The 11,907-nt window shown below is 34.9% G+C and overlaps 1 protein-coding gene across 2 annotated transcripts in view; it reads left to right on the plus strand.

Moving 5' to 3' along the window:
- Window positions 1–3,335, plus strand: part of LOC122417999 (uncharacterized) — a 28,247-nt gene extending 24,912 nt beyond the window's left edge. For both annotated transcript variants that reach the window (XM_043431969.1, XM_043431968.1), the window contains one exon: window positions 1,154–3,335. In XM_043431969.1, the coding sequence (XP_043287904.1) occupies window positions 1,154–1,736 (583 nt within the window). In that variant the 3' untranslated portion in view covers window positions 1,737–3,335. The remainder of the gene's footprint in view (window positions 1–1,153) is intronic.
- The last annotated feature ends 8,572 nt before the right edge of the window (window positions 3,336–11,907 follow it).

The raw sequence follows: 11,907 nt of genomic DNA on the forward strand, positions 1-11,907 counted from the left end.
TAAAACAAAAAATATCTGGTTTTAAACTAATTATCTACTTTTATTTTTTTCTAAAATATTTCAAAAAACGTTGAATTTTGAAATTTTTTATGTTCAATTTTTACACGATACTGTTTTTTACTATTGAATTTTACGATTATTCAAACTCTCTGATTCGTCTTTTTCATAATTTAATTACTTACATATTCATAACTAAATGTAATTAATAAACGATGAAATTCTTAAAGATTTGATTAATTCTAAGCTTTGCTGCTTTTCCGATAATTATCTTGACCTGCCCCCTGGTGATTCGATTATCAAATATGACAAATCTTTTATTCATATACAAGATCATTTGTTTTGACGTCTTTCCAATATCGTAATCTAACATCTTTTCTAATGTTTACTTTAATTTTTAGAGCCGACAGGCGATATCTGAAAATATACTTTCATTTGTTTAAAAATAAGAGCGATTATTGAAAAATAATACATTCAGTCACGAATAAGTAAATAAATTACGAAAAAAAACGAACTAGAAATTTTGAATAAACGGGGAATTTAATACTGGAACACAGTTTCAAGTAAAAATCAAACGAAAAAATTCAAAATTCTGAAAAAAAGCATTTCCCCGCGATGGAACCGGCGGCACAAATCCTTGAATTTAATGGAAATTTTTTGAAAAAAAAATTAATATTGGTAATCAGTTTGAAAGCAGATATTTTTTGCTTCACATTGAAAAAATGCAAGAGAATCGTTGTTCCCAAAGCGCTTTCGAAAACGAAAAAATTAAAACAAAAAATATCGCATTAGGGGCATTTTTGAATAAGTTATGAGCATTTGAATACTATAGCGAGTTTTAAATTAATTTAATTACGCAAAAACGGATGTACAAAAAAATTTTTTAAATTGAGGAAGTTTCTCACATGATGTATAAAAATGAGAAAAAATTCAATTAAATAAAAGCGAGTCCGCTCAAAAAGTGGCCAATTTGGCGTGAAATGCCCCATAAATATCCTCACGCTATTGAACGGTGTCAAATAAAATTTTTATATATTGGGGGCTATTGAGACACTGGACGTTTGGCTGGTGTAAAATTGGGACACTGTCACAAAAACAAGACATTGTGTCCGATTTTCAAAAAATTACTTCAACCTGAGCTTTTTTCAAATTTCAGGGAAGGTCTCATCCGTTCTTGCTGGACTGTAGATCACGCGAAACGTCCAACAGCACCCGAAATCGTTGATTTTCTTGCAAATAACGCACGCGTACTCTGCCCCTGTTTGGACGTTCCTTTAGCGAGTGTTCAATTGGAGACTACTAGCCAAATGGATTTTCAATTACCGGAGAACTTAAGAAAATTTTCTATGTCATTGTCTTGGCCTCCTCAACAAAATCGTCATCCAAATGTTTCACCGTTGGCGGCGTTTGCGACTACGGAACCATCCGATGCTCCTTTGCTTGACATTAATCCTGGAATCGGAATACGCGACAATAGTTTGGAAGCCGTTTTAAACGCACGTAACGGCGAACACGATATCTCTTTGCCTCTCTTACCTGATGATGACATGTGCTCACGCTATATCAAGCTTAATGATAACGCTCGTAATGATACTAAGCATCCTGAGGACCATCCACGATACGTGAATCTTCAACCCGGTAGCACGACAGTTTCTTCAACGGGTTTAAGGATGGATGAAAACAAACCCATGCTTCAAGATCCAACAAAGCCTGAACCAGAAGAAGATTCGTTTCTCTGAGACCACGACGTTGAAGGTCTCTCGAATTCAATCGAATTGAGGACTTGTAATTTCCTGAATATCAGCGTTTGCTCACGCTTCACCTTTGCTCTAGATCTCAAGGTCAGATATTCCATGAGCTACGTTTACACGCAGTCTATTGTGTCAACGTCACGAATGTGAAAAATCTCATTTCTGCTCGGTACGGATAGAGCAGAACGATAATTCTCACAATCAATAAGAGAGCACAAGGTGACTTGAAAATCGCCTGGAATAATCGTTATTACATACGATTATAATATGGACCAAAAATTCACCCGTTGAAGTATATCGATTGCTTATCTAATTTGAATGAAATTCCATGGGTAGATGTTAACGTACAATTATAATAAAAAATTACTGATTTCTGTTAAGTTGATAGGAAAGAGACATATAGTCAAAAAGTTGCAGCTCTCGCGCCATGACGTTCGAGATCGAAGATTTTAATGTCCGTTTATTCATATGAATAGCATCTAAGGATTAGATCGGTGCAAACGGCTTCTACAAAACAATATTAATATCATGTGAACGGAAGATAAACAGTGATAGGGGCGTTCTACGCCAAATCGGACACGTTTCGAATTCACATTTTTCATTTCATTGATTTTTTTTCTCAAAAAGGGTTTACTCACAGGAACTGACGTGATTTTTTTTTTAATATTTCTGTCGGCTACAAATTTAAAAAAAATATCCCAATTTTTCGCTTTAAATATATGAAACTCCATGAAGAATTAAGCGTACTTAATGCATGAGGGGGTTGAAATCATTGTCTTGGAATAACCTTTCGTTTGAAAATATGTTAAAGATTATCAATAAATTAGTTAAAGCAATTTTATTTCTTTTAAGTCAAATTTTTTTTTAATTATATTAGTCCCGCTCGATTCTCTTTGTAATTTTTAATTAAAAAAATAAACATGCATTATTTTTTTGAATTTATAACAAGAGTTTCAACTCCAATTATCTGTAGGGCGTTCAAAAATTGAATAAAGCCAATACACAAGCGGTTAAAATTTTAGAAAGTACTTTGACTTAAACATACGTAAACAATCATGAAAAAAATCATTTTTCAATAATTTTCTTCAATAAAAAACCATATTGCTATAATTTTTTTGATGTTTTGGATAAAAAAATTTCTTCCTCCCGCTAGCCAGCTTCGATTTTATTTATAACTTTTTATATATCTATAATCCACGATAGCTATCAAAATATGCTAGCCTTTGAAAGTCTCTAGCGTGAAAAAGAAAATTTTGTTGTCCAAAACAGAACAAAATGATTAAAATCATCTAAACCAATATTCGACGCTGAAGAAGGCTGCCAGACGGCAAAGTAAAGTGTTGCAAAATCATTTTCTAAAGCGAAGTAAACACGCGATAGCAAACATCGTAACTAATAGTACATGGAACATAGAAATTGATAAAAAGTATCTCATCAATAACCGCGGAACCCACGATGCCATTGTTCATCGCGAAATTCAATGTAAATAGCATTCGCTTTATTAAATTCATGAAGGCCTTGCAGATAATTAAAGTTGGAACTCTCATTATAATTATAAATAAAATATAACGGAGCATTTTCCCATGATGGTACGAGGTTTACAATTCATTGAAAAAAATGAATGTTTTTTTTATGAAAAAATACAAAGAAAATCAAAGGGGACCAGCATAATGAGAAAAAAATCTGACTTGGAACAGATAAAATAGTTTAAATTTATTTGTTGATAAATTTTAACTTATTTTCAATCGAAAGATCATTACAAAACAAAGATTTTAATCTCCTTGTGCATTAGTTTGGCGTAATTTTTCACGGAATTACATAAGTATAAAGAAAAAAATTGCCATATTCTTTACAAATTCCCAGCTGACAGAAATGTTAAAATGAAAATGAAATATATATATATATATATAAGCCAGGTGAGCTCCTGTGAGTGAGCTCTTTTCGAAAAAAAAATTAACAAATTTAACCCTCAGTGTGCACACCTTCACAGCGAGACATTTCGTGCACATGGGCCACTTTGGCCCCAGGTCATTTTTGACATCGAATATCTCGGTAACTATGCGTTTTTCGGAATAAAAGGTTTAGTCACTTTTCGCAGTGAATTGATTCAACTTTAAGGCTGCAAAGTCGGATTTCCAAAAAAATCTTTTTTCATTGTTCAAAAACGTGCTCAAAGTTGATAGTGCGCGTAAAAACCACTTTTTCGGTTAAATCTCTCGTAAAAATTTAAATTTTGAGTTTTGAAAAAAATCCTTACATAGTTTTACAGACAAGGGTCCATGCTTTAAGGGAAAAATAGTCCACTTTGCAAACGTTCCAAAAAGTCTATTTATTTTGGAGTATAAAGTGGCTATGCTCCCTACTTTTAGAGAGGGGATAACGATTTCTTAATATTGGGGGTTTTACTTATGAGATGCTCATCTGTAAATGATATTCATGCGAGAAGAAAATTTTGGGGTCAACCTGACCGCAGATGCACACTAAGGGTTAAAAATTCCAGTCTGAAAAGAGACTGTGGCGTGGAACGGCTTAAATGCATTATCGTTGTTTTCATCCTGCACTTTTTTACTACTGCTCATACGAAATAGTCCCTCCAGGTAAATGAGAACTGCTCCATTACGCGTTGGATTAAGATTGCAAGTAAAGATAATGTCGGAGATATGAACTTTCTCGGGGAAGTTTCCAATCGTCAGGGCTGTGATTCATGCCGAAATTATTGTTAAGTTTTAAGATCTAGTCAAGACTTTGTTTATGTTCAATGTAAATTAAAAAAAAAAAAAAAAAAACAGTGGGCGTCGAAACGTCGTGTTTTTTCGCCTTTCGTTCCTTCATCCTGGCATTTATTCTCTTTGTATGGATTTTGCCTTGGAAAGTCATTCCGCTGACTCCCTTCGATTTTAATGAAATTTAAACATGTTATTCCACATAAAAATCTAAGAGACACGTATTTTTTTTTATCGGCGGAAAAACGTTTCTAGGGGGTGAAATCACCCTTTAAAGTTGAGACCTCCGAGAGGTACTTTTCGGGTTTCACCTATTTTCACCTGAGATAATAGAATGCACCCAAATGGACAATTACCCTAATGATAAACGATGAAAAATGCAACTGGTTTCATATCGGGAGGGTCGCATAGGAAAAAAATTACAGGGTTTGAAAGTCACAAAATCGTTCTAAAAAAAAAACTATTGCACCTATCTCGATGAATTCAATTGCACTTTGAAAAGGGCAAAAAAAAATAGATACGGGCTTTTGCGTTTTTCTCGCAAATCGAGTTAAGGGGTGAACTACCCCTACGTATGTTTACGTTTGATGTCAATAAATCCGCAGTAATTCTTTTTTTTCTTATTTCTTCTCCTACCTAGAGATACTTTTTTTTTTAATTTACAACAACCGTATCACTCATATAGCATTTAATGAACGGTTTTATCTAGGAGCCAACTTATTTATAGATCGATTTTTCTATGAAAAAGTATTTATATTTGATTTATCGATAATTCTGACTGATTTATATTTGGCAATGAGACAACATAGGCATATGATAAGCGCTTGCACACATTCGTCTCGGTTAATAAGTTCAAGTTTTGGGATGACGCATAGAAAAACTGTATAGTCAAGTCAAAAAAAGAGAGCGAATATGCTTGTATCATTTATTGATAATATGTCAACAGTCTAACAAAATAATCACTATAGCAATAAATAGAAGCGAATATATATAATAGGGTGCTTCAAAAAAAATCTATATTTTTTTTTCGTGGGCCGAAGAGGGGTGTTAGTATATGTAAAAAAAATGACTTACTCAAATTTTCAGATCTTTTGAAAAATATATAACGGTCCCTCAAACGACTTTTGTATTTTTTTCCTGTTTTGGGGACAAACGTCATGAAAAAAATCATAAATCGTTATGCAAACATAAAATGCACTTCTCCCTTGAATACCTTTGTGTTGAAAAAAAAAATCATTAATTAAACGGTCCCTCAAATGACTTTTCTGTTCGTATGACATTTTGGTTCGTACTAGTGCACTTGTACTTGTTACATTGTAGACCGTGAAGCAATATAAACAGAGCTACTATGACCACGACAAGGACGAAGCTCAACAGCTACATGAGCTAGGGGCTTCGCAAAAAACATGGAAAAAATATGCTTCATATTCAGCGCAGAGAAAAATTATTTACGAGCTAAATATTCAAAAAACATATAACATAATTTTGCAATGAATTTGCGTAGTATACTGGAATACACATGTTCAGCGCATTATTCCAATGTATTTTATGCTCACAATATTTCACTTATTCAACAAAGAAAGTACATTTTATGTTTGCATAACGTTTCATGACTTTTTAAGACTTTTTCCATGGCGATTTTCCTCAAAATAGGAAAAAACATAGAAAAATCGTTTGTGGGACCGCTAAATATTTTTTTTTTAATCTCAAAGTTTGGGAAAGTCACTTTTTTTATATGTACTAACATCATTCTTCAGTCCACGAAAAAAAACGATCTTTTTTGAAGCACCCTAATATATAATTGTATGCTCTATTGGCTGTTGTAAGTACTGTAGTAATGATAGTCATTGAAAAAGTGTTTAAAACATAACGACTTTTTACACCAGGAACAGCGAACAATAGCAACATTTTCACATCCTGGAACTTCACAATGTGAATAGCAGGAATCTCCAAATGCAAAGTCTACAGGGTTTTCAATATTCGCTGGTTTTTCTTCTATGTAACCACTTTTGTACCAAGAATATTTGAAAAGATCGATATAACGTGGTGATGAAAGTTGGTTATGAACGAGTGATTGCAGCTTTATGATATTATTTCTCAAATGCAAATCATTAGGTTAATTCATGTGATCTGAGACTTTCCTTATTTTCCTGCCCTAGGTGTGTAATAAACTATTAACAAAATTTTTCCATATTCGGAATCCAAAAACATCGAGGGTTGGATTTTTCTGGTAGCTCCTTTAGGTATAATCATTACTTTGAAATCTCTATTTGAAGGTTTCATATCAAGTACAGCTTGAGGATAGTGTCCAGTCCAAGAATCAATCAGTAATAAAGATTTTGGGCCAACTTTCGGGAAAAATACATGCTCCAACCGAATTTTAAAATGATCTGAAAATAGAAAAACGTATTATTTTTTCTCTCAAAAAAATGTCTACACAAAAACAGTGGGTGTAATTTATACCTGAAGTAAGCTTCCCAGACTTGGATACTCTTTGTACATATTATCGGATCTGAAAAGTGTTTTCGCCACTAATGGACCAATCTTGTCAGTTGGTTCTTTTAAAACTAAAAACAGAGGAGATAGCAGCTTGCCGTTAAATGCTATATACGTGATACGGTTGTAGTAAATTTAAAAAAACGTATCTCTAGGAGAAAAATAAGAATTACTGCCGATTTATTGACATCAAACGTAAATATACATAAGGGTAGTTCACCCTTCTAAGAGGATGGATCAATCGGTAACCTCACTTGGAATTTTCGAAATCGAAATTCTTTGACATAGTTAGATCGGTTAAAAAAGGCTCTGTCAGCCTACACAGAATGATGGCAAAAATCGACTGACAGAGCTTTTTTTTCATTCGGTCAAACTGTGTCAAAGAATTTCGATTTCGAAATTTGCAACTATCTCTCTCGGACTCATGGTTGCGATATACCGACTGATCCATCCTCCAAACTCGATTTGCGAGAAAAACGCAAAAACCCGTATCTATTATTTTTTTCCCCTTTTCAAAGTGCAATTGAATTCATCGAGATAGGTGCAATAGTTTTTTTTTTTATAACGATTTTGAGACTTTCAGCCTCTGTAATTTTTTTCCTATGCAACCATTCGATATGAAACCAGTTGCATTTTTCATCGTTTATCATTAGGGTGCTTTTGTGTGCATTCTATTATCTCAGGTGAAAATAGGTGAAACCCGAAAAGTACCCCTCGGAGGTCTCAACTTTAAAGGGTGATTTCACCCCCTTGAAACGTTTTTCCGCCGATAAAAAAAATACGTGTCTCTTAGATTTTTATGTGGAATAACATATTTAAATTTCATTAAAATCGATGGGGGTCAGCGAAAAGACTTTCCTTGTTAATGATGCATGATATTCCAATATATCTAAATTTCTACAAGCTCATTTGGTTAGTTGTGAATTTATGATATTTACCATGCGTTTTGAATTTTTTCATAAAATACATTCTCATTTTGAAATGACAAATTTATTGGCTCCAGTTATTCCTATATATCAGACATTTCACGTTATTTCCACATTCCTAAACCCTAAATCCTGCAGATTCATACGAATTTTTTATGTTTTTCTGTGTGAAAAAAGAGAACAAACTTACTTTTTGATTTTTGAATTCAGCTGTTTTTGAATTTTGCGACGGCTTGTTTAATTTACGACTTCGAGCTCAACTCCTTCAGATTCAGACCGCATTAACTTCAAAACATCGAATTCAATACGAAATGAACGATGTACAGACATTTTTTGTGTACATTTGGAAAAAAGTGGAATTTCTATAGAATATGTAGAGCAATAATTTGTCCTAGTTTGAATGTTATTTGGTATTTGAGAAAAATAAACTCCTTAAAGAGAATTAATATATTTTATTAAAAAGGAAATTTAACGTTAGTTTGCCGATACGACTGCTCCGTTCAGCACTCCGGTTAACTTCAACTTATTTTTTAGCATAACATTTTTAGCATTTTTACTTCACGACTTTACTGCCGCCGAGCTACTTGAGTCTTCACGACGGGAAAGTCCTCGGTCAACCATTTTTGTTCTAATAACCTAATCCTTAATTTATGGTCTCAATTATCCCGCTCGTCATTTGCGCACATGCTAGGCTCATTCATGCATTCTAAAGAAAATGAATTTTTTGAAATAATACAGAATGTATTTTTCATATTTTAAAAATTAAAATTGTTACGTGCACAATCTACTAAATTGCCAGGCCGGCGCTCCCGAATATGACTTAGTATAACGAAAAGTACGGGTGCACATTTCTCTACGCCAAAAGCAAATCAATAATAAGCCCCTTTTCGACGAAAAAGCAGTAAGTTATATCTAGTGCTATCTCATCGAACGAGCTCGATATCTTACCGATTCAAAAATTCGACGGGACATGAATGAAGTGATGGGGAATGATACAAAAATGAAAAGGATCAAGGGTGATTTAATTATGAGAAAGATACCAATGTTAGACTTGGCTCAAGGACTCCATGGTACCGCGGTGACCGAACGAATCTCTAGGAATGAAATGTAAAACTTATAAAATTCCCTCGCCAAGTCGAATTGTGAGAAAAACATGAAGTAGGGGAGGGCAAGGCACGACGGCCTCCATAAAAGTATCGGCGTGAGGGGATCGTCGTGCCATACCCTCCCCTATTAAAACTTTTGTAAATTGGCCAACCTCTAAATTGAGAAACTGGTTGCTTTATTACTGCGTACTGTGCTTAGAAGGGATCATTCGCGACGCTGATCTAGCATATTTATCGTTGCTATCGGAAACCATACATACATTGTCGAATGTTTACTTTGTGAAACATTTTCCACGGACTGTAAGAAAATTGAAGGGCTCCGTAAGTTCATCGTGACTTTCAATTTGAATCGTATAATAAAAACCTTGTCGATTAAGTAACAAGCGTGAAAGGGAGGCCTCTTCAGATCATGTCATGGTATTTAATGGGAGATTCTATAATGGACAACAAATGCGATCCAAATGATGTAATGAAACAATTAGTGAAATATTGTCGAGAGGATTCAGGCACCCAGTGGTGAATGACGGCGATGCGAGTGATTTTAATGGCTTAGTAAACTTCAGCAACGTAGTGCCATTGGCTTGTATTGGTTGTACGGATAGGGTTCGAATGTGTAGCCGAGTTATGATAAAAAAGATTGCCATAACCAGACTCGAAGAATTCAACACTGTGACGAACATTTTTATCGAACAATAAATTGTATTGTAATACATTCTTGGATCCTATGTTAATTTATTCAATTTATTGTGTTAGTAAGATGAAAGCAATATTTTTTAAATGATTTCAGAAGTGATTGTTCAAAGAGTATAAATGTACTTGTCTCTAGTTTCTTCATATAGCATTCATATATCTTGATATATCTGGTTTATAACGATTACGTGAGTATAGACAATATTAAAAAATGGGATTTAATTATAGTCGATTACAGCTCTGGTCCGTTTTCAGACACCAGATTTATCGTATCAACACAATGAATAAATAAAAGTACGAAGCAGTTTGCGAGCATCATAACGCTTTTTATGTCATAGTAACAAAGAAAAAATTTGGCTCGGAAATACTTTTTTTACATCCATAAGCTGAACTACCATATAGGTTGTTTAAATTTTTTTAGGTGCAGATCCGGATTACAATGCAATGCCCGGGGCAATCGACAATGAATACGAGCCAGCATTGAATCATAGTAAATTGAAATACGATCAATCCATAAAGCGTATTTAGAACAATTGCGATTTATTTTCCTAGTATTAAATGATAAAATCGTTGAGTTTTATAAATAGAGAGATACTTCAACGAACTCAAAATTGAACCATTTAAATAAATTCTCAAACAATTACTTGAAGTAGTATGAAAGCACGTTAAACAGTAGAAACTTGAACCAGCATGGGCCATTCTTTACTGACATGCATTTTCCTATCAAGACTTGAGAAACGAACTTGGAGAGAAAAAACTGAATGATATACACTAGGCACAACAATTAAAGGATATTGAAAAAATTTCAAATTTATAGGTGATTTCCAACTGGCTGTAATTCGGAGGAAAATGATCGCACAGAAAATAAAAAAAAAAAAACAAATTGTTGTTTCAAGTATCAAGTTTCTGGAGCTGTCCTCGAAATTTTTTTAGCTCGAGCGGATAATGAGTAATTCCTAGAAAACCATCGAAAAAAAAAATTTGTTAAATTTTTATCGTCTTTCAAAACGGTGCACGGCCTGCAACCAATGCGGTCGCATAGGGCTCCCCGATTCAAGAGGGCCCCAGGGACCCACGGACGATTCTTTTTTTTCTAAAATATTTTTTCAAGGAGGGTGATATACAGGGTGATTTTGAATAGCATATAAACCCGTGACCAGCGTGTTCGGGACGCGATTTTGAACGAAACTGCTAAGGGATTTTTTTTTCAGAGCCATAGTTTTTAAATGGCAAGCATTAGAATTTGCGCTTTTTGAACCAATAGGAAGACCGCTTTCATCGATAATACGCGATGCCTCAGTTAGACTATACTCACACATCAAAGACGAAGAGTATTGTCTTTTGTTTGAAAGGCAACGTCTCGCGGTACACCTTCCACGCGCAAAGCTTTTGTCCTTCGTGTAGAGTCAGCATGGAAATTAATTGACGATACTGACGGCTGATGATCGGCTAATGTTTTTTTTTTACCGTTGGCCGATAACTACTGCTTTATTATCGTTCAAGATGATAACGTAGGGTTGATTGAAATAAATCGTGACAGAAAAATTAGAACGATATAAGATTTTGTTCAGTATGAGAGGGGCCCTAAAACCAGGATGAAGGACGAAGACGAGAGCGAATACGTGAACGAAAACGAAGACGAGAACAATGACAAGGACGAGAATGTGGAGGAGGATGAAAACGAACGACGAATATGACGACGAGGATGGGGACGAAAACGAGAACAAGTACGAAGACGAAAACGGGAACGAGTACGAAGACGAAAACAGGAACGAATACGAAGACGAGTACGAGGACGAAAACGAGAACGAGAACGAGTACGATGACAAGAATGACGACGAGGACGAGAACGAACAACCAAAATAAACAACGAGAACGAGAACGAGTACGAAAACGAGAACGAGTACGAAGACGAGTACGAGGACGTGAACGAGTACGAAGACGAGAACGAGTACGAAGACGAGAACGAGTACGAAGACGAGAACGAGTACGAAGACGAGAACGAGTACGAAAACGAGAACGAGAACGAGTACGAAGACGAGAACGAGTACGAAAACGAGAACGAGTACGAAGACGAGAACGAGTACGAAGACGAATACGAGGACGAGTACGAGGACCAAAACGGGAACGAGTACTCGTCTTCGTACTCGTTCTCGTCCTCGTACTCGTTCTCGTTTTCGTCCCCGTCCTCGTCGTCATTCTCGTCTTCGTTCTCGCC

This window comes from Venturia canescens, chromosome 11, assembly GCF_019457755.1.
Source record: "Venturia canescens isolate UGA chromosome 11, ASM1945775v1, whole genome shotgun sequence".
NCBI lineage: Eukaryota > Metazoa > Arthropoda > Insecta > Hymenoptera > Ichneumonidae > Venturia > Venturia canescens.